Raw genomic sequence first — 24124 nt, 5'->3', positions numbered from 1 at the left:
TTGACATGCATTCTAATATTTATATTTATTTATTGAACTTTCTAATATTTATTTACTAAAAGCACTGGGTTAATACTATATTTAAGCACTTTCTTTTTCCAAAGTTTAATTCAGACTTCTAACAGTCTTTCACCATAACATATATATCATTGGGTAAAATTCAACAGTAAATCAAGACTTTGGGCAAAACATTAATAAACATGAAAAATGAATTATGGCTTTATGAGTCAAAATTTTGGGGATAATATTGACAGTAATGATTAAATCACTCCATTAAATAAGCAACTCCTACCTAAGACTTGAAAATTATAACAGAGATATTTATATTGAATTACTTTAGTACCATGTCACAGATAGTGTATTACATTCTCATGATTTACCTTGTCTATGAACGGTCAAAATAATCAGCTGAAGCATTAAATCCCATCTTTGGAGGACACATATACACAAGGCAATTTCCCTTTAGAATTTTAACTTTCCCATAAGCTTTATAAAAGCTTTGGATGATTAACATGAGACATTGTATATCACCATTTAGTCTCATAAATTTTCAGAATATTTGATATATCTGAGAAATTCAATGCCATGATTACATGTATCACTTAGAAATACAAATTTCTTTCTGAAAACAAGATTAGATATTAGCTTATTTTTATTAATTTGTAGTGAAATGTTCATTATTAGAGATTCATTTTAGATTTTTGTAAAATATTTTTAGGTTCCCTAATGTTCTTGTTATTTGACTGCTTTTTAGGTCATCATCTACCATAGGCATGAAAAGAGAAGGAAAAGGGAACAGAATCAAAAAGAAATGAATGGAAAGGAACAGAAAAGAATTAAGATACTGGAGCAGAAAAATAGATTTCAAATTTTAATGGCTCATAATTTTTCATTTATAAAATCTTCATGCTCAACATCATCATTGGCACTAAAGTCTAGAAAGCATTTTAGAATAATTATCTTATTTGTGCCTCTCAATAGCCTCATTTGTTGGGTTCTATAAGTATTATTATTTCCCTTTTACATATGAAGTAATGTAGATTCAGAGAATCTAGATTAATTAAGTTCAAAATTAAGAAATTAAGTTCAAAAGTGATTTCCTAAAGGTCACACAGATAATAATTTCTTGGACTAGAATTTGAACTCTGATCTCCTGATTCAACATTCAGTGTGATTTCCTCAATACCATATTAAACTGTCTTATTAAAATGTCATATAGCACCATTGAATGTCAGAAATAAGAGAACATACCAAGAAAAAATAATCAATAATTATTCATGGAATATAAGTTCAATATATAAAAGTTTATAGACAGAAGAAAGATATTGTAGGCACTATTTAGTTTTTTAATTCTTTGATATTCTCTAATTTATGTATAATTGATAATAATTGATAACACTATTAACCAGAATCTTGGATATGAAACACTATTCTATTTTGTGACTATGTTGCATAATTTATTGTTCTATTCTTTTCAAAGGTTGACCTTATAAAAAAAAGATTAAAGAAGAAAACATTTATTATTGTAATTTAGATTAACACTCATTATTTCCTTCATATGCAATGTACCTTAGACTCAAATGATACTATTTCAGGAGGGCTGCTGTGTAAAATGACTATGCTATAGGAAGGTTGGGCAAGATTGCTGCTGTTTAATTATAAAAAATATAATTAGAAGGAATAGGTATGGATTTTGTTTTATCCCATAGGACAGATTGAATTCCTGAAAAAGAAGTAGTTATTCACTGTAGTAGGCAAAGACAGCTCACGTGAAGGAAATCAGTTCAAAGAGTGAATTGAATCATATTAAGAAAATGAGAAATGCATGTGTGGGAGGTGAGGGAGAAAGGCATAAAGAGTGGGAAGTGGGAGGAGCCAAGGTAGGGCTATGAGACTTTAATATCCTGTTTTTAGATTTTTTTTTCCTACTTGGATAGTGTAGCTAGTCAAAAAATGTCAAAACAGAGAAGGATATAGTTTGTGAAGACCTAGAGGAAAGCTTCAAGCAAAGCCTCCACAGATCTTTTTTTTTGAGTGTGTGTGTTTGTGTGTAAGATCTATGGATAAGAATTTCACATTATGAAAAGCATGGGTGAGTTGTATAAGGGGAAAAAGGGAGTTATTTATTTTTAAGGTTGGACTGTATTATATTTAAATATAGGGTCACCAGGAATTTATATTAATTCCAAAGAGATTTATTTACAAAATATAGAAAGAGTGATGTAAGAAAATAAGAGAGAGGTTAGGGTAAGATATCTAGCCTAAGCACTAAGTAATTTACTCCCGGCCCCTGGCTCAACCTGGGCAGGGAGAATTAGTCCTTAGGCCTCAGCAAAGCCTAGGACCCAGGGAAGTCTCTCCTGAGGCTAGTCTCTTCAGAAAATCCAGTATGAAGAGTTAGTCTTTCACTCATCATATCTTGGGTCCAGTCAGCAGATTCTCCACCAGCTTCCACTTCAAAGAAAGAAAGAACTGCCAGTAGAACTCCACTCAGCAAGCTGTCACTCCCTTTTAAAGACATTTTCTTTTGCATCACTTCCTGTGTCTTCCTCCACTTTTTACATGGACAAATCATAGTCTAAAGCCTTGCTTGGGACTGCCCAGGAGGCAGTCAGTTGATTCTGATTTGTCACCCCCTATTGCATTCCTGGATCACAGACCTCCCCCCACTCAAGTGTGAATGGGTTATCTATTCCTTTGGTGATTAAATCTAAAAATAGGCAGGGTTTATAATTTAATCTTCACAATCAAAGGAGAGTTAATCAATTTCATTTTCACAATTAGGGGAGAGTTAAATTTAATCTTCACAGTTGTAATTTATGTTGATTGAGGAAATACTCATGTTGATGTGATCACATATCTCTTAAATTGGAGGTGGGGGTTTTATTAAACTTAATGTAATTAAGTGGTAGAGTGGATAGGTCTGGAATCAGAAGGACCCAAGTTTAAATACCACTTTAGACACTTAATACCTGTGTGAACCTTGGCAAGCTACTTTTAATGTTATCCTCAAAACAGTGACCTCTATTTACCTCAGTTTCCTCAATTTTATAGTGTAGGTAATAACACTACCTTATAGAGTTGTGAGGATTAAATGACATAATAATTATTAGGTGCTTAATACTGAACCTGGAATATTCTAGGTGCTAGATGTAAATGCTTATTTCCTACTTCTTTCCTTTCCTCCATAAAATTATATAGCTGTGGTAACTTTGACTAATGAAACCCATTTTCAGGCCTTTCTAGGATAGTAGAAATTTTATAAACTTAAGTTCTGCAGTTATAGTCTAGATTTCAGAAACAACACTTTGCAATGAAAGTAAGATTTAAAGGATTGGAAAAAATAGCTTGTGGGTTGGCTGAGCTAATGTGATAAAATTAAATTTTTTCCTAAATTAATTTGCTTATTCAATATCATATCAATTCAACTGCCTAAATTTTATTTAATAGAGCTAGAAAAATAATAACAAAGTACATCTAGAAGAATAAAATTCATCAAGAATGTCAAGGGAATTAGTGAAAAAATATGAAGGCAAGTATTTGAGATGTATTACTTCTCAAGCTTTATTTTAAAGTGGATAGATCTGGAACTCAATACATGATAAATAACCTAGTGTTTGACAAAATCAAAGATCCAAACTTCTTGAAGAACTTCCTTCTTTAACAAAAACTGCTGGGAAGACTAGAAAAACAATGTTGCAGAAATTAGGCAAAGATCAAAAACCTCACACAAAATACCAAGACATAGTCATACTAGATACATAATTTAGAAATAAAAGATGATACCATAAATCAATTAGGGGAGCACAAAAGAGTTTAACTATCAGACCTATGGATCTGGGAAGAAATTAGTTAATCATTAATTATTGGGGTTATATTGGAGCTTCACAAAAATTTTTTCTACTCATTAGATCTGCAAGTACTCTTTCATTTTTTATTTTACATTGACTATGTTCTAGACAGTCTAAAATAGCATGCCACCAAGCAATATGAAGATATAGGATTATTCCCTATTTGTAAAGAAAGGGATAGATCTTGTAATCTCCCACAGGATTGAGTGGGTCATTAGAAGAGATTGAGGTACCTTTGGCCAATCTAGCCTATGTTAGTCCATGGTTTTCTTGTTTGTTTAAAAATTTTTACTAAGAATCCTGACCTGTTTAGATATATTTGAACATATTTTATCAGATACTTCTGCTCTTTTTCCTCCTCCTGTCTTTTCTCCAACTTCAGTAAATCTTTTGTATCCAGAGGCACTCTTTCAGTCTGGAGAGCAACCTATACTAAAGAATTTCCCTAAGTTCTCATTGAGACAGGATGTAGAATAAAAAAGAAGACTATAATTGGAGACAAAGGCATGGATTTGAGTCCTACATTTGCTGATGATATTTGTGTGATTTTGGTCAAGATACATATGAAATTAAGGAATGTGTTAGCATAGATGACCTCTTTGACCTCCTTTACTTCTAAATGTCAAAGATTCTGTGTGAGCTGCCAACTTCTTAACCTTGTGCAATAATATCTCTCTCAGCTCTTAGCTGTCCATGTGACTTAGGGATATTTTGCTTATAAAGAGTGTAACAAAATTAGGCATAATTACATAATTTTATTTGTAACAAATGGCAATGAAAAGTATTACTAGACTTAGAGTCAGGAAAACCTGGGGTTAAATCCTGCCTCTGGTACTTAAGAGCAGGAGGTGTGGCCCTAGGCAAAACATTTAACCTCTTTAAGTCTCAATTTAATCATCTGTAAAATGGAAATAAGTGTACAAACAGTAACCACCTCCCATTAATATTATGAGGTTTAAATAGTATAGCATTCCTTAATTAAAGGGATTGTCAAACTTTAAAGTTATGTAAGTTTTTATTGAATAGATACTAATTAAAAATGTCATTATTACAAATCAAAATCATTCAATTAGAAAATAATGTTCTTAACTTGCAGGGAGGACAATAGTTATTTTTATTCACTTGATTGTTCCTTTGTGAATGGCTGGGAACCCCTGTGATATACTTGTGTGAGGACATGGACAAGTGTATTATTGGAAGAACAAAAGTTTCTGGATTGTGTTCTGCATTATTAGAGGGAATGTCAATTGATGCTCAGAGATCCTTTACAAAAGTTGTGAATATTGACACACATGAAATAAAGACATAGAGAGTTTATTATTCCACTGTAATATGACTGCTATTTTCCTCTGCATATATAGCAGGAGCTTGGAGGACATTTGCAAATATTGCCATTTATTAAGATAAATTAACTGGAATAATTACTTTTAAATGGTTCATTACAATCAAGTGTAAACAATTGTTAAGATTGCTATTTGCAGCTCTAATAGGTAGAGACTTTGTACAACATAGATTGATTAAATTGTGAAAATGGTACTGAGATAGATGCCTGTCACAAGGAAGGCTTTGGAGCTTTGCTGAGTTCCCAGAATTGCTTTGAACACATCCAGACACATCTGCTGTTTGTGGACTCTTATGTTCCTGGTTAGGCAGGGCTTGCTGACTCTCCTAAATGGAGTATATTTTTAGCCTTTCATTTTGGATGGTTAGACAAGTGCCTGAAATGTTTGATTAAAAGGAAGATGCTAATCTCATTTGGGCTGCATGCTGAGAGAATAGTGGGAGCAGTCATCAGGTAGAATAACATACCATCTTACTAAAAGAAAAATAAAAAGGAAAAGAAATGCTGAAAAGCCCTAGTTCCTTGCTGGGACTTTTCATTATGTCACCTCCAATACCTTAAAAGCCAAAGTCTCCCATTCATTTTTTAACACAAATGACAACCATCATCTGCTTCATTATGATCTCTTTTAGTGATCTACATTATTCATGGCATTTATGCCATGTTTTTATACACACTTTTTTGTGTTCTTTTTGTAGGTTTATTCCGTAGTCTAACCTTGCAAGTGAGTTTGAAAAACTTTACCTACAAGGAATTACAGAATTAGATGACCCTTTCCCAAATGTCTGAACTCACATTATAGTCATTTTTGTATGTTCTATGGTGTCTGAATCTTTGGGTCCTATTTGGGGTTTCATTGGCAAAGGCTATGGAGTGGTTTGCCATTCCTCCTCCAGTTCATTTTCAGATGAGGAATCTGAGGAAAATCAGATTTAATGGCTTGCCCAGGGTCATACAGCCAGTAAGTATTGTAGGTCTGATTTGAAATCAGGTCTACCTGACTCCAGGCCCAGTACTCTATCCTGTGAGCCACCTAGCTACCTCTTTTCTGTCTTTCAGGCAGCATTTATTAAAAAACCGAGGAAGGCGTCTACTGAATTGAAGAATTTAGGGAAGAATAAAGACAAAAATTATCTTGAGAGCAGAGAAAGACAAACATTTTTCCTTCTGGATATAGCGTCTGTTCACTTTTAAAAATGAGGGCTCAGAAAGATAAAATGAGTACAGAAGAGTAAATGTGTCATTCACTAAGGGGATTAATTGAATTATTTGAAAACAATTATTGAGTATCTACTATGTTCAAAGTACTCTAAGAGATGCCGGAGTTCACTTTGCTTCTGTAAATGGAGTTAGTCCCTTCTGCCTCTACATCAAGGCTACTTCAAAGAAAAAATAAAGATAAAGCATTTTCTGTCTTCAGAGAGATAACATAGCCAGGTACACAACTATAACATACTAAGTAGAATCTTAATGGGGAACAAAGTGCCATAAATTAGAAAAGGATCATTTACATCTGTGGATATAGAAAGGTTTTATAAAGGAAAATTCATTTGAGGTCATTCTTGCTGAATGGATAGGAGAAAGAACAGGCAAAGGATAAGAGAAGATGCTGAAATTTCAGAAAACAGTATAATGCCAAGAAAAGGCCAAGACATGTAAGATCATAGAGAAGATTGTGCTGCACAAGGAAGGATTGGCAAAGTTCGCTAAAAAAAGGCTATTCCCAGGCAGGGTATGCAGGAAGTAGTGAGCCAAGAGAGGAGAGGTCAGCATGGCAGTGGAAATAATGCTGTGTATCCTGGAGAAGAAAAGGACAGAGGAAACATTAGAACTGTCTTTAAGTACTTGAAAGATTTTCATCTAGCATATATACCTTGGCCATGTAATGAGAAGACAGGACTCAGAAAAAAGACACTGCTGGGAAATATTGAAGGAAATAGGCAAAAGGGATGGCTGAGGATGAAATGGATCAACAGTGTCATGGAGGCAACAAACAGGAGCTTGGGCAGACTTTAGGAGACAGTGGAGAAAACACATGATTGTGCGTGCTATTGTCCCCGGTGTCATAAAGAACTGGACATGATTGAACAAATGAAGAACAACAACTGGCAGTGTGGTATATAGATGTCTGGATAATGAGTAAGGAGAGATCAGGTTTGGAATCTTACCTCTGAATATTAATTAGCTGAGTCACTTTGGGCAAGACATTTAATCTTTCTAGAGTTCAGTTTCCTTTTAAAATATAGTAGCATTTAACGAAAAAGATTGTTGAAAAAATAATTTATTGTACAAATATTAAACATAGTAAGAATGTTAACTGTAATTTGCCTTGAGTCATACACATAGTAAATATCCTTGAGGCCAAATTTGAATTCAGGTCTCCCTGACTACAGAGCCAACACTCTCCATTGAGAGAATGTCTAACTGTCTATTATTATTACCCAGAGGAAGAATTAGACCTAATCAGTTTGTCCTGGGAGGGAAATTGAATTGATAGAGAAGTAGGTTTTGGCTTCATGAAAAGAAAAAATGCTAAATAATTAGAATTATCCCATAATTGAATGATTGTCATGGGAAGTTGGTAGATCCTCCTCTGGAGGCCTTATAGTTCAATTTAAGTCTATATAACTATTTGTTTGAGACTTTGTGGGGATTTCTGTTCAGATTCTAAGAGAACTAGAATGACTTTGCCTTTCCTACAGAGGGGCTATGCTTTTGTGATTCTATGATTCTATGAAGTATAATTTAACAAGCAAGATGTTAACATTAATTTTATGAAAAAATTATTTTGTGTTCTCTTTATTATAATCTATATTGTATTTTGGTGAAATTCAGTTTGCATATCTTTCTTTCTAATTTTAAACATATTCCAAACCCTCATTTCCTTATGTTCTTTGTCACCCCCAGAGGATGCAAATCTTGTAAGCAAGAGCTGTCATGACATTTCTTAAGGCACTTGGTGGCATGGAAATGTCACTTTTTAAAACTCATTTCAGCAAATTGTTTTTAGAAAGGAAAATGGGGGCCATATGACTCTTTTGTTTGACACAAAATAAAAATCTTTAGGATCTATGAGTTATCTGTAGTCATTAGAACAGTTGAAGGATTCATTTTGGAGAAGTACAATAATATCTGCAATCACTTGATGTCTCTTTATTTAACATTAACTTAATGTATTAAATGTGTGCTGGTTCTTCTCTTTTTGTTTTCTGCAGCTTATGAGTTACAGAACTGCCCTGATCCTCCACCATTTCAAAATGGGTATATGGTCAACTCAGATTATAGTGTGGGGCAATCCATTTCATTTGAATGCTACCCAGGATATGTTTTAATAGGCCATCCAGTTCTTACCTGTCAGCATGGGATCAACAGAAATTGGAATTACCCCTTCCCACGATGTGATGGTATGTTAGTAAATTTGTCACAATGGTAATCTTTTTTCCCACTCTTAAGTGGGATCTTAAGAAATTGTTTTTCTGCTTACACACCATTGCCTATGTTAATATACATTTAATTATTCAATTATTATTTAATTGTGCCAGGCAATGTGGGAGACTGAAGATAAATACTACTTAGTTCTTGCTTTCAAGAAACTTATACTGAAGTTAATTTATATATATATATATAATATATGCTATAATATTAGTTCAGTTTTTTAAATAACAGATTATTAAAGGGGTTCAGAGAATGGAGACCAATATCTATTTTTGGGATCAGGGAGTGTGGAAGCTGGAGGTCACTACTGATAGCAAGAAAAAGCTTTGAAACTTTGGAAAAATATAGAGATGGTAGGCACCTATAGCTTAGTGTATGAGTAGAAAAGGCAAATATCTCAATTAGAAGAATTGACACAAAGACAAGAAAATAAAAGTTTTATTTGGCGAATTATAGTCCATTTGGGCTGATATTTTTTATATAGAGGGGGGGGGGAAAGGCAGACAAGGCTGGAAAAGAAGTAGTTTGGAACCTAAGCACCGAAGTTCTAGAATGCATACATTCATGTGTTTGAGGGGAAACTGGTGTTAAAATTTTAGGGTAGTCATATTAAATTATCACACTTTTTAGAAAAAAAAGAATTGAGTTGAGGGACTACAGATTTGGGATACTGCATGTACTCAGAAGATCTGCTGGTTAGTTTTTTACCCCCAATTTTTTTCCTCTAGTTTATGTTAATTTTTACAATGCATTTTCTTCTGGGTAGGGAAGGGAGGAGTGGTATATTTGGAAAAAAAGTGTGATATAAAGAAAAAAAATTTTTTATAGAAATCAGTTGAATTAAATTTAATAAAAAAAGAAGAAATATCATAATCTAAAGTTGGAAAAAAACAATAACCCTTTCCTTGAAGTGTCCAACACATAGGGATGGGAATAGGAACTGTACCTATGATTTTACTGACATAGGTAACTCCTGGAAGAGAGTCTAAGTATGTAGGTAGGCTCCTTTTTCTGAAACTCAAGAGCCTTAGAGAATTGTCTAGAGTTGCAGCTTTCAAAATGTGGTCTGGGGGGCAGCTAGGTGGCTCAGTAGATTGAGAATCAGGCCTAGAGATGGGAGGTCCTGGGTTCAAATTTGGTCTCAGATACTTCCTATCTGTGTGACCCTGGTCAAGTCACTTAACCCACATTGCCTAGCCCTTACCACTCTTTAGCCTTGGAACTAATACGCAGTATTGACTCTGACAGGAAGGTAAGGATTAAAAAAAAAAACAACAACATATGGTCTGCTGATTATTTGGGGTCTATGAGAACTTTTCATGGAGTCATTTGAATCTTAAAATAAGCCAAATGTCAAAATTATGCTAATAAAATATATCATTTGTCTATTAAAATACTCTTATTTCTAATGATGTATTTCTAAGGTTGAATTTTTTTGTATATTTCAATCTAAACAATGTATCACAATGAATTTAATGTAGAAGATATGAAAGTCAAATTGTCTTATATTGAGCCAGACATGAGAGTTGCAAAACTATGCAAAACTATGCTATTCTCACTCTGTATTTTTGAAAATATAGTTATTTTTTAAATGGAGTTTTATGGGTTTATTTTTGTTATTTTAAATGAAATAAGTGAATATAGTAAATATTAATAGATATTCCCACATAAACAAAAACTATTTTAAATTCTCAATAATTTTTAAGAGTGTAAAGAAGTCCTAGGACCATGAAGTTTGAAAACCACTGGCTTAGGAAATTGAGAAGTTAAGTGACTTGCCCAGCCTTATACTGTCAGTATGTATTATAGGTTAAATTTAAACCTAATATTTCCTGCTTTCAGGCCATCTCTCAATCCACTAGGAAATACTGTCTCTTTTTTGTCTAATTGAATTATGCAAGATGTAAATGAATCACAGAGACTATAATAAAACTGACATTGTAACACTGATCAATGATGCTCCTATCTATGAAAAAATAATGAAATTATTAGTTTTGACAATCTTTGAAATGCTAAATACAAATAGACCAATGGCCCAAAAAGAAAGGAGTCTAGCTGTGTTTGGCTTTCTATTGAAGGTTGAAAATGCAAACAGGTTGACTTAAAAAATAAAATTTTTAATTATCTCTCTACTTTCTCATTGCTATCCTAAAAACAAAAAAATGATCTGCATTAAATAATTTCCTAATATTGAGTCTATGACATACTTAATCATATTTGAACAAATCATTTTTTAAAATTAATAGTTTAGAAGAAATAAACACAGCAGTGGCAAATTTTATTTCAGATACTCTTGGTTCTTTTATCTCATTAGAAACTAAGTATTTTTTCTATGAAGACTTTCAATTATAGTTCCCCATTTAAAAGTTTGTATTATTCTAAAGTGAAATCAACCAGCAAATTACTTTGAACTTTTCAAGCTAATACTTCTACTTGTTCCATTACAATTTATTTTGAATTCCTTAGATTCTATCACTTAAGTTATAAGGTCTAAAGGAAAGAGAGTTTTGTCTTTAACACTTTTTTAACATTGACAAACACAAATAATGAAGACTACTGAAAATGACATTGAATAAAGTCATCACAGTGCCTGAATCAAGCAATGAATGCATTTCTTTCCCCAAACAAGCAGATATCTGAAAGTCCAATGCTTATACTCATAATTAGGCTATCAATGTGACAAAAATAGCTTGTAATTTGAATTTCCCATAAAGATAGTAAGAGATGGGAAGAACAGTCTTCAAAACCTTTCCTTGACTTGTATTAACAGTATGACCCTAAGTAAGTCACCTAGCTTTTCTGTGTATCAGATAACACTTTAAGTCAGGCAATTGCAGAGCAGGTACTAATCTGTATTGGTGGAGAAACTTTCTTCCGAATTTCCCTATCCAATGAAATCACAGGTCCAGGTTGTTTTCTCCCTTCCTGAACCTTCCTTTAGGGGCAGCTAGAAGGCTCAGTGGATTCTAGGACTGAAGTTAAAAACACTTGAGTTCACATCCAAGCTCAGACTAGCTCTGTGAGCTTGGGCACATCACTTAACCTCTGTTTGTGTAAAAGGCAAGTTGTCTCAGTGGGTAGAATTCTGGGTCTGAAGTCTGGAATCTGTCTGAATTAAAATTTGACCCCAAACATTTACTATTTGCTAGCTGTGTGACCTGGGAAAATTACTTAACATCTATTTGCTTTAATCCAGTTAAGTAGGAATGGCAAATCACTCCAGTATTTTTGCCAAGAAAATCCCAGGAAAAATATTGTCTGCAGGCATATGAAGAGGTGGACACAACAATCTTCTCTTTCTTTCTGTAGAATGGTATCACTTTCAATATCATTTGTAATCCAGTAATTTATGGCAGATTAAGGTCTCATTTTCATTTTTTTGGTTACTCTATAGCAGTGCATTTATAGTTATTTTTGTAATCCTGCATATTTTTCATTGAGTTGGCTCATTTCTGCTTATAAAGCTTATACAGCTTTTCTTTTAATCAAGTTATTCATTTTATTTTTCTATGATAAAGAACTATGATATAGTATTTATATGATTTGCTCTCTCTTCAGAGCTGCAGAAAAATACTCTATCTGAAGGAAAAAATGGAATCTATGAATAATTGTACCAGCAGACTAGGGATACATTCTATTTAAGAAAGCAAGATAATACCAAAAGTTCTTTCTTTAGAAGTACAATCTAATGTATATTAAAATTTTCTCTTCCTTTTATTTCTAATATGCAAACTCATAAAATGAATCATCCTCAATTCAGAAGAATTTTGTTTGTAAATTTTAATATTTTAAAAGAAAAAACAGATAATGAAGGCATAGCGAACAGTATGAGCGATTTGTAATCTGGCAAATGTGTTTGACTACTGCTGAAGTCACATATTAGCAGTGTAATTCTGGGAAAGTCATTTAAGTTCTCTGAGATTCTATTTCCTCATTTATAAAATGGTTAATATTAGCAACTAACATGCAAGATTATTATGAAGATCAAATATGATATATGTAAAGAACTTTGCAAAACATAAAGAGCTGTCTAAAAGTTAATTATTACTACTGTTGTTAATAAAAAGAATGCCTAAAATTTTCAGCTAACACTTAGGCTGACACATTTAGCATCATAAGGTTTGGGAAGGATTGTTCTGACAATGATACTATGAGCTGTTTGGAGGAGGAGTATTATTCTCATCTTTCTGATGGTAATAATTCTGCTGGTGATTAGGAGGATCATTACAAAGGGCATTTATAGAATGCTTTAAGTTTTGAAAAATCTTTTACATACCTTAAAATCATTTGCTCATCAAAAGATCTCTCTGAAGAAAGGCTTACAGATGTTACAGTCTTCATTTTACAGAAATCTCCTGCTCATCTAACCAAGATGATAAATGGTTTATGCAGGCTCACACAGTTACAAAGTGTTTAAGGCAAGCTTTGGACCTCTCCTAGTCTTCCTGACTCCAGAGACTTGTAGCATTTTTATCCACTATGATACCTGGGGATCAAAAAGGTTAAGTGACTTTTCCACTATCACCAGATAGGATATAGTGAAGCTAAAACTCAAATCCATGTGTCTGGACTCTGAGCCAGTGTTCTTCCCACGATTTCATACCTGTTTCTTTATCCAGAAAAATGACAAAATAGAGTAGTGCCCTGTTATCTGCAGTTTCGCTTACCTTGGTGTCAGTTACCTTAGGTCAAGCTTGAATTCTTGGATGAGGAGGGTGTGTGTGTATGTGTGTGTGTGTGTGTGTGTGTGTGTGTGTGTACATACATACTTTATATAATTTAATTTTATTTCCTTAATAATAATTCTATTATTGAAAGGATAAGAAGATAGGAAACACCAAGCTAAGAGTCAGGAGTGGAGAAAGAACACAGTACTATGCAGTAAAGTTAACATAGGTGTTAAAAGTTAGTGAGAAATGTCTCTATAGGGCAGTGATGGCAAATCTATGGCATGGGTGTCAAAAGATGGCACACAGAGTGCTCTATGTGGGAATCCAGCTTCTCTTCCCCCCCTCCCTCGGGGTTCATTACTAGAAAAACAGAGGGCCTCAGGCAGTGCTACCCCCTCCCCCTCTCCACTGCACCTGATTTTCACATTCCTCACTTTGTCTGCCCCTCTGCCCAGCAGCCCAATGGGAGCACTTCTTCCCTCCCCTGTGTAGGGTAACCTTTGGGGCATGGTATGCCCAACACTGGATGTGGGGAGCAGGTACAGCACTTGGTCTGAGCAGGGTGGGATGGGAGTAGGGCCCAACACTCTGTCTCTAACAGATTCACCATCACTGGTAGAGGGTTTGGTACTACCTAGAGTTTCAACCATTCACGATAGGTCTTAGACTATATATGGGATCCAACTCTAATAGGTGGTTAAGGGCAAATAATATTTTTGACATCCCCTATTTAATTTTCTTGACTATCTCTTTAATCTAGAGTGTTCTTAAAATATATTCTTCTCATACTTATTATTTCTAGATAGAAAAAGAACACACACTGAAAACTCATTTAGCTACTAAACTGTAGAAAATAAAATTCAAATGCAGTAGACTTATGAGCATCTAATGAAAGAAACAGGTCCTTAGACAACTCTCCTTTTGAATTAATATCCAGTACTTATCAAGAATCAGAATTTTGTTTCCACTCAAATATTTATTGCATTGCAATAACCATTTATTTTTTTATTTTTTTTTTTTGAGAACCTCTTTTTTTTATTTTTATTTTTATTTTTTTTAAAATATATTTTATTTGATCATTTCCAAGCATTATTCGTTAAAGACATAGATAATTTTCTTTTCCTCCCCACCCCCCACCCCCCATAGCCAACGCATAAGTCCACTGGGCATTAGATGTTTTCTTGATTTGAACCCATTGCTTTGTTGATAGTATTTGCATTAGAGTGTTCATTTAGAGTCCATCCTCTGTCATGTCCCCTCAACCTCTGTATTCAGGCAGTTGCTTTTTCTCGGCGTTTCCACTCCCATAGTTTATCCTTTGCTTATGAATGGTGTTTTTTTCTCCTGGATCCCTGCAAGTTGTTCAGGGACATTACACCGCCACTAATGGAGAAGTCCATTACGTTCGATTATACCACAGTGTATTAGTCTCTGTGTACAATGTTCTCCTGGTTCTGCTCCTCTCGCTCTGCATCACTTCCTGGAGGTTGTTCCAGTCTCCATGGAACTTCTCCACTTTATTATTCCTTTTAGCACAATAGTATTCCATCACCAACATATACCACAGTTTGTTCAGCCATTCCCCAATTGATGGGCATCCCCTCGTTTTCCAGTTTTGGGCCACCACAAAGAGCGCAGCTATGAATATTTTTGTACAAGTCTTTGTGTCCATTATCTCTTTGGGGTACAGACCCAGCAGTGCTATGGCTGGGTCAAAGGGTAGATATTCTTTTGTTGCTCTTTGGGCATAGTTCCAAATTGCCCTCCAGAATGGTTGGATCATTTCACAGCTCCACCAGCAATGAATTAATGTCCCTATTTTGCCACATCCCCTCCAGCATTCATTACTTTCCTTTGCTGTTATGTTAGCCAATCTGCTAGGTGTGAGGTGATACCTCAGAGTTGTTTTGATTTGCATCTCTCTGATTATAAGAGATGTAGAACACTTCTTCATGTGCTTGTTAATAGTTTTGATTTCTTTATCTGAGAACTGCCTATCCATTTCCCTTGCCCATTTATCAATTGGAGAATGGCTTGATTTTTTGTACAATTGATTTAGCTCATTATAAATATGAGTAATTAAACCTTTGTCAGAGGTTTCTATGAAGATTTTTTCCCAATTTGTCGTTTCCCTTCTGATTTTAGTTATATTGGTTTTGTTTGTACAAAAGCTTTTTAGTTTGATGTAGTCAAAATTATTTATTTTACATTTTGTGATTCTTTCTATATCTTGCTTGGTTTTAAAGCCTTTCCCCTCCCAAAGGTCTGACATGTATACTATTCTATGTTTACCCAATTTACTTATGGTTTCCTTCTTTATGTTTAAGTCACTCACCCATTTTGAATTTATCTTGGTGTAGGGTGTGAGGTGTTGATCTATTCCTAGTCTCTCCCACACTGTCTTCCAATTTTCCCAGCAGTTTTTATCGAATAGTGGATTTTTGTCCCAAAAGCTGGGATCTTTGGGTTTATCGTATACTGTCTTGCTGAGGTCGCTTTCCCCCAGTCTATTCCACTGATCTTCCTTTCTGTTTCTTAGCCAGTACCAAATTGTTTTGATGACTGCTGCTTTGTAATATAGTTTTAGGTCAGGGACTGCAAGGCCCCCATCATGTGTGTTTTTTTTCATTATTTCCCTGGATATCCTTGATCTTTTGTTCTTCCAAATGAACTTTGTTATAGTTTTTTCTAAATCAGTGAAGAAGTATTTTGGTAGTTCAATGGGTATGGCACTAAATAGATAAATAAGTTTGGGTAGGATGGTCATTTTTGTTATATTGGCTCGTCCTATCCATGAGCAGTTAATGTTTTTCCATTTGTTCAAGTCTAGTTTTAGTTGTGTGGCGAGTGTTTTGTAGTTGTGTTCATATAGTTCCTGTGTTTGTCTTGGGAGATAGATTCCTAGGTATTTTATTTTGTCTAAGGTGATTTTGAATGGGATTTCTCTTTCTAGTTCTTGCTGCTGAGCTGTGTTGGAGATATATAGAAAAGCTGATGATTTATGTGGGTTTATTTTGTATCCTGCAACTTTGCTAAAGTTGTTGATTATTTCAATTAGCTTTTTGGTTGAATCTCTAGGATTCTTTAAGTAGACCATCATGTCATCCGCAAAGAGTGATAACTTGGTCTCCTCCTTGCCTATTTTGATGCCTTCAATTCCTTTATCTTCTCTAATTGCTACTGCTAGTGTTTCTAGTACAATGTCAAATAGTAGAGGTGATAATGGGCATCCTTGTTTCACTCCTGATCTTATTGGGAATGCATCTAGTTTATCCCCATTGCAGATGATATTAGCTGTTGGTTTTAGATATATACTGTTTATTATTTTTAGGAATGACCCTTCTATTCCTATGCTTTCTAGTGTTTTTAATAAGAATGGGTGTTGTATTTTATCAAAGGCTTTTTCTGCATCTATTGAGATAATCATGTGGTTCTTGCTAGTTTGCTTGTTGATGTGGTCAATTATGTGGATGGTTTTCCTAATGTTGAACCAGCCCTGCATCCCTGGTATGAATCCTACTTGATCATGGTGAATGATCCTTCTGATCACTTGCTGGAGTCTTTTTGCTAGTATCCTATTTAAGATTTTTGCATCTATATTCATTAGGGAGATTGGCCTATAGTTTTCTTTCTCTGTTTTTGACCTGCCTGGTTTTGGAATCAGTACCATGTTTGTGTCGTAAAAGGAGTTTGGTAGAACTCCCTCTTTGCTTATTATGTCAAATAGTTTGTGTAGTATTGGGATTAACTGTTCTCTGAATGTTTGATAGAATTCACAGATGAATCCATCAGGCCCTGGGGATTTTTTCTTAGGAAGTTCTTTGATGGCTTGTTGGATTTCAATTTCTGATATGGGATTATTTAGGAATTCTATTTCCTCTTCTGTTAGTCTAGGCAGTTTGTATTTTTGTATATATTCATCCATTTCTCCTAAATTGGTGTATTTATTGCCATATAATTGGGCAAAGTAATTTCTAATGATTGCCTTAATTTCCTCTTCATCAGAGGTGCTGTCCCCCTTTTCATCTTTAATGCTGTGAATTTGCTTTTCTTCCTTCCTTTTTTTAATTAGATTGACCAGTACCTTGTCTATTTTGTTTGTTTTTTCAAAGTACCAGCTTCTTGTCTCATTTATTAAATCAATAGTTCTATCACTTTCGATTTTATTAATTTCTCCCTTAATTTTTAGGATTTCTAATTTGGTTTTCTGCTGGGGGTTTTTAATTTGATCGCTTTCCAGTTTTTTCATTTGCATTTCCAATTGATTGATCTCTGCTCTCCCTTGTTTGTTAATAAAAGCATTCAGGGATATGAATTTACCTCTGATTACTGCTTTGGCTGCATCCAAAAGGTTTGGAAGGATGTTTCGCCATTGTCATTTTCCTCGATGAAATTATTAATTGTTTCTATGATTTCTTCTTTAACTAAACGGTTTTGGAGTATCATATTGTTTAATTTCCAATTGGTTTTAGATTTGGTTTTCCATGTACCATTACTAATCATTATTTTTATTGCCTTGTGATCTGAGAAGGCTGCATTCATTATTTCTGCTTTTCTGCATTTTTGTGCTATGTTTCTGTGACCTAATGTATGGTCAATTTTTGTGAATGTGCCATGTGGTGCTGAGAAGAAGGTGTATTCCTCTTTATCCCTATTTATTTTTCTCCATATGTCTATTAATTCTAATTTTTCTAAGATTTCATTCACTTCTTTTACCTCTTTCTTATTTATTTTTTGATTTGATTTATCTAAATTTGATAATGGTTGGTTTAAGTCTCCCACTAGTATGGTTTTATTGTCTATTTCTTCCTTCAATTCTCCTAGTTTCTCCATTAGAAATTTGGGTGCTATATTATTTGGTGCATACATATTGATTAATGATATTTCCTCATTGTCTATAGTCCCTTTTAACAAAATATAATTACCTTCCTTATCCCTTTTGATCAGGTCTATTTTTGCATTGGCTTTATCGGATATCATGATTACCACTCCTGCCTTCTTTCTATCAGTTGAAGCCCAGAAGGTCTTACTCCATCCTTTAATTCTGACCTTGTGGGTGTCAACCCGCCTCATGTGTGTTTCTTGAAGACAACATATGGTAGGGTTTTGGATTCTAATCCATTCTGCTATTCGTCTACGTTTTATGGGTGAGTTCATCCCATTCACGTTCAAAGTTATGATTGTCATTTGTGGACTCCCTGGCATTTTGATTGCCTTCCCTAATTCTAACCTATTCTTCTTCGGCTCTACCTTTTAGTCCAGTGATTTACTTTGAAACAGTCCCCCTTGTCCCCTCCCTTGATGTTTCCCTTTTTAGTCCCTCCCTTTTTGTTCCCTCCCCTTCCCCCCTCTCTTTCCCTCCCTTTTTGTTCTCCCTCTCCCCCTCCCCCCCTTGGTTTTCCCTTCTCCTTACCCTTGTTGGGTAAGATAGAATTCAAGATCCCAATGGATCTGGATGTTTTTCCCTCTCAGAGTTGATTTCCCTGAGATTGAGGTTTAAGTAAATCCCCCCCCCCTCTCTTCCTCTCCTTCTTATAGGAGTTTTCTTCCCCTCCCCTTCCCATATGAATCTTTGTGTGAGAATGATTATTCTATTTGGTCTTTCTTTACCCCCTATTTATACATTACATTTTCCCCACATATTAGTATACATAGGTTGATATAAATGTAGTCCTTATAGAAGAGAGTTTGAGTAAAAGAAGAAGATAACATTTTCCCCTTTCCTTAATATTTACCTTTTCAGGTATTCCTTGCTCTTTGATTTTCGGTATCAAACTTTCCACAGAGCTCTGGTCTTTTCTTTGCAAAAAGTTGGAAGTCTTCTATTTTGTTGAATGCCCATACTTTCCCTTGGAAGTATATAGTCAGTTTTGCTGGGTAGCTGATTCTTGGTTGGAGACCCAGCTCTCTTGCCTTTCTGAAGATCATGTTCCATGCCTTACGATCATTCAGAGTAGAACTTGCAAGGTCTTGTGTGACCCTGATTGGCATTCCTTTATATCTAAATTGTCTTTTTCTGGCTTCCTGTAGGATTTTTTCTTTTGTTTGATAGCTTTGGAATTTGGCAATTACATTCCTGGGAGTTGTCTTTTGGGGGTTTAGTGTAGAAGGTGTTCTGTGAGCTCTGTCAGTGGCTGTATTGCCCCCTTGTTCTAGAATCTCTGGGCAATTTTCTTTGATTATATCTTGTATCACCATGTCCAGTTTGGTGTTTATTTCTGGCTTTTCTGGGAGTCCAGTTATTCTTAAATTATCCCTTCTCCCCCTATTTTCCAGATCTATCACCTTGTCGGTGAGATATTTTATGTTCTCTTCTAATTTCTTGGTATTTTGGCTTTGCTTTATTGATTCTTGCTCTTTTACACGATCATTGTCTTCTAGCTGCCTGATTCTGGCCTTTAAAGCCTGGTTTTCTTTTACAGTTTGGTCAAACTGGTTTTGTAGATGCGTGAATTTCTTTTGCATTATTTCCAACTTTTCCTCCCAGAAGGCTTCCATCTTTTTGGTCATTTCTGATTCAAATTCTTCATAGGTTTGTGGAGAGTTTCCATTTCCTTTGGAAGGTTTTGGAGCATTTTCTTTTATATTATCTTCTATCTGCTCTGTATTTTGTATTTTGGCTGCATAGAATGTGTCCAAAGTCGCCCCTTTCTTCTTATTTTTCTTGGTATTTTGGGGCTTCTGTGCTTCTGTGGAGTTTTCCATCTCTGAATGTGGAGGATTGGCTTTTCTTGTCTCTGTCTGGTGTTCAGAGGCTTTAGTCCTGGGCAGATGGTTCTATGACTTTCCCTGGGTTAAACTGAATATGCCTCACTGGAACTGGAATGGAAGGGTCGGACCACGAGGCCACACTCTCCCCCTGGCTCGATTTCCGGAAGTTGCCTTCAGAATCCCTGGCCGTGAGGCTGTTTCGTCGGCCTGCGGGGGGATGGGCTGCAGCTAACCCAAGCTCCGAGAGCAAGGACTTTCACTGAGACTTGGATAGCAGGATCCAGCCCGTGAGGCTGTCTTGCCCGCCCTGAGGGTTGCTGTTGTTTCGACCAGCTCTCTGCAGCGGAAGCCCCAGGCAGTAACTTTCACCGGGACTGTAGAAGGCCCTGAGGGTTCTGCTCTCTGAGCCCAGCCGGCAGGGCTGCGGCTTCCGGGAGCCTTGGACTCTGCGCTCCTACCCCTGAGGTCCGAGGGATCTCGGGTTCTGGCTTTTGAGGGGAGCCGTACCTTTTGAACCGGGTCCAGGTCCAGGAGGAGGGTTCCCAGGGTCTGTGCTGTTGATCGTTTTGAATTTCGGCGCCTTAGGAGCTTATAGTTTGAGATCGGTCGGGAAGGTTTTTCCGGAGATCTGAACTTGAGCTTTCTCTAAGCCGCCATCTTAACCGGAAGCTGGAGGCAATAACCATTTATTAAGTACCTACTATACTACAGGCATAGGGGATCTGGAAGTAAAAATGAAATATTTCTTTCCTTTAAAGAGGTTACAGTCTATTGTCAGAGACAACACACACATATTTAAATGGATGCAAAATAAATAAAAGTTAATTTAGGAAAGGAGAAGTATAAATCTTCTTGTTGAAGTTGTCACAAGCTGAACTTTGGAGCAATCAAGATATTCTTAGAGGAAAAGATGAAGAGGGAAAGCAGGTACTAACCTTCAACAAATAAGGACCTCCATGAATAATTATCAGGAATATGACTTAGGACTCTAGTTGTTTTGCTCAAAGGAAGGATGGTTGTGTGCTAGCTTAAAAATTTCCATGTTATCTAAAAATATAATGTTCATTATTGTGTAAAATAGCAAGTAGCATCTCTTCTAAGAGAAAAACATGTGAAATTCACGTAGCATTTGTGAAATTCAAGATAACATATCCTCTGAAAGAAACTAATAATAATAGATAAGAAGATAAGAAAGCTTAAAATATTTTTAAGTGATATGTAAACAACATGTTAATCATTAATTTGAGAAGTCTTTTTTGGTCATTACATTAAGCTGTACTTGATGACAAGTAATAGACCTAATTTATATTCACATATCAAGTAGGAATAATGACAGCATTTTATTAACTCAGTAAAAGTCTTCTACCATTGAAATGCTCTTGTAGATATTTTAAAATATATACATATATATATATATTTTTACTTTGCCCCAGGAATTTTACATATAGACATAAATGACATGTGAATTTATCTTTGAATACTTAGTAAGACAATTGACAACTTTAAATATTAACAGTTATATATGAATAAATGTAAACTTATTATTTAGAAAACAAAACAAGAAACAATTTATCCAATAGCCATTTATGGAGGAGAGTAGAGAGTTGTTTGCTTTTGTTTAGAAATGGTACCAACTTATATTTGTATTGTACCTTATGGTTTACAAAGGTTTTCATATAAGATTCTCGTCTGAAGTCCTACATATAGTAAAAGTATTATTCTCTTTAGCATACAGACGAGAAAACTGAGGTTCAGAAAAAAACTGAGTCATGTCCCAAGGTTGAGTTTTCTGGTAAAGGGAAATGTCTAGATTTACCAATTATAAGAGTTGGAAAAAACCTCAGAGATCATTCAGTCCAAATTGTAAAAGCTTGTTGATTGATTAAAATAGTAGAATACATATCATTCTAATTCTTCTCCAATACTCAGTATCCCCCCCATAATACTAGATAAGAACAGTAAGAACTTCACTACTGTCATCAGACTGAGTCAACTGTTTGGCTTTGTGCTTCTTTGACCTTCTGGGGACATGAGATTCTTTTCTTCAGGATTGTCATCTCTTCAGCCAAGGGGTTCTACAGCTACCTCTCTATTGTTACTATATAGAGGTGAGGGAAAAATCAAACTCTGCTTCCACATTTTTGCCCATTGGTTTATCTAAGATTCTCTTGGGATCTTTCCTTGAAGGTATGAATTAAATTTGTCTCCTCCTTTTAATTGACTGACCCCAATAAATGAATCCCTTAAGTGAAAGAATTCAATCATCAAGTGGCTATTCATGCCTAGGAAAGAGGCATAAACCAAGTAGTTAAGAAGTTTGCCTTTTTCGACATTGTCAAGTTGCCTAGAAGAAGCTCTCTACAACCACTGATTCCATTACCTTACTTTACAGTTGTTTCTCAAGCCCAATCTTGCTTCTCAGTCTAATTTCCAACCAATTCAAATGAAACTTGAAATTTGTGTTAGTTTCCAGATTCTGGTGTCTCCATTATGACTCAAGATGATATGCAGATTCATCTGTTTGGCTTTTAAAGCTTTTCCCAATCTATCTTGACTTTTCAGGTTTATTTAATGTTCTTCATGAACTCTATTAAAAATTATATCATATTTCTCATATATGACATGTCAAAATCCCCTTATCTTACCACAATCTATTGACTTTTAAATTCTCCCTCTTCTTTCTTTTACAAAACCCCATTCTTCATCTATGCTGTTGACATCCCAATTCTCTTCCAAGTACTCTCTTGCGTTGGACACTCTTTGTTTCCCCATCTTGATCTGCTGGTGAAGAAATTCAATATATTATCTTCTTCCCTTGAATCCTTAGCCCCTTTATCATTTTGCTGATTTTAGCCTACCAAGGTTCATTCTTGGATGACTGATCATTTACCCCCTTCACTCATACATTTGTGCTGCTGGATGAAGTAACAAAGGTGAAAATCAACACCACCACAAATTTATATTTCACAACCTCAACTGAGCCCTTGCTGCTGCTAAACAATCCATATATAACTTGCCTTGTCCCATTCTTCACAGAAGCTAGATTCTAAGTTTTTTCATCCTTCCTGGTACTCTTCATGACTTCTCAGCTGAGAACCTTGCTTCATATTTTGCAGAAACAATTGAGGTCATTTGCCATGATTTCCTTCTTTTCTCCTCTTTATATTATATTCCTCATATGCCTTCTGTCACCTTTATTCCTGTCTGACATTAGATGCCCTTAGTCCTTACCAGAGCCAGCCTCCCTGTTCAAATGGCCTGGTTCTATTTCATCTGCTTACAGAATGCTCCTTTTGTCATCTCCACTCTTTCACTTACTTTATTTTCTTTTCTTTTTTAAGCCCTTACTTTCCATCTTGGAATCAATACTGTATATTGGTTCCAAGGCAGAGGAGTGGTAAGGGCTAGACAATGGGGATTTAGCAACTTGCCCAGTATCACACAGCTGGGAAGCGTCTGAGACTAGATTTGAACCCAGGACCTCCATCTCTAGGCCTGGCTCTCAATCCACTGAGCTACCAGTTGCCCCCTCTTATTTTATTATTTTAAGAAATTTCTACCTTCTATCTTAGAATCAATACTATTTCTTGGTTCAAAGGCAAAAGAGAATTAAGGGCTAGGCAATGGGGGTTAATTCTACTGGAGAAAACCAAATCTATATAGTTACTTACATAGTTTGTTGATTTTTAATAAAAAGGAACAAGAAAATATTTATGTGTAATTGTCTATACATATATAATACATATGTAGATATGTATGCAGATACAACACATACTTATGTAAATATATATATATATATATGTACATATATATATATATATATATATATAGTACCTATCTATTTGTCTACCTATATATCTATATAATGGTGCAGGGTTATGAAGTGCTTTTTAAACAAACCAAAAAAGACATTTCCAACCCCCTATTCCTTAAAAGAACTTGTTTTTAATGACATGATTGTACAGAGTGCCTATCTGGGCACATTGGAAGGAAGATAACCTGGGCCTCTTGATAGCCCATTTGGGCCTTCTCACTGGGATGGAAAATTTCATAGTCCTACAATAGCAATGGCTGAAATGAGGAGGAGGTGAGGCTGTTTGGATAAATGGCTATTG

At 35.2% G+C, this 24124-nt stretch overlaps 1 protein-coding gene across 2 annotated transcripts in view; it reads left to right on the top strand.

Moving 5' to 3' along the window:
* The window catches only part of CSMD1 (CUB and Sushi multiple domains 1), a 2624761-nt gene that overhangs the window by 2305219 nt on the left and 295418 nt on the right, over window positions 1-24124 (top strand). For both annotated transcript variants that reach the window (XM_056823354.1, XM_007476228.3), the window contains exon 42: window positions 8409-8597. In XM_056823354.1, the coding sequence (XP_056679332.1) occupies window positions 8409-8597 (189 nt within the window). The remainder of the gene's footprint in view (window positions 1-8408; window positions 8598-24124) is intronic.

The sequence above is a fragment of the Monodelphis domestica genome, chromosome 1 (assembly GCF_027887165.1).
Source record: "Monodelphis domestica isolate mMonDom1 chromosome 1, mMonDom1.pri, whole genome shotgun sequence".
NCBI lineage: Eukaryota > Metazoa > Chordata > Mammalia > Didelphimorphia > Didelphidae > Monodelphis > Monodelphis domestica.
The sequence above is the reverse complement of the archived record's forward strand: the minus strand, read 5'-3'. Positions and strand labels throughout refer to the sequence as shown.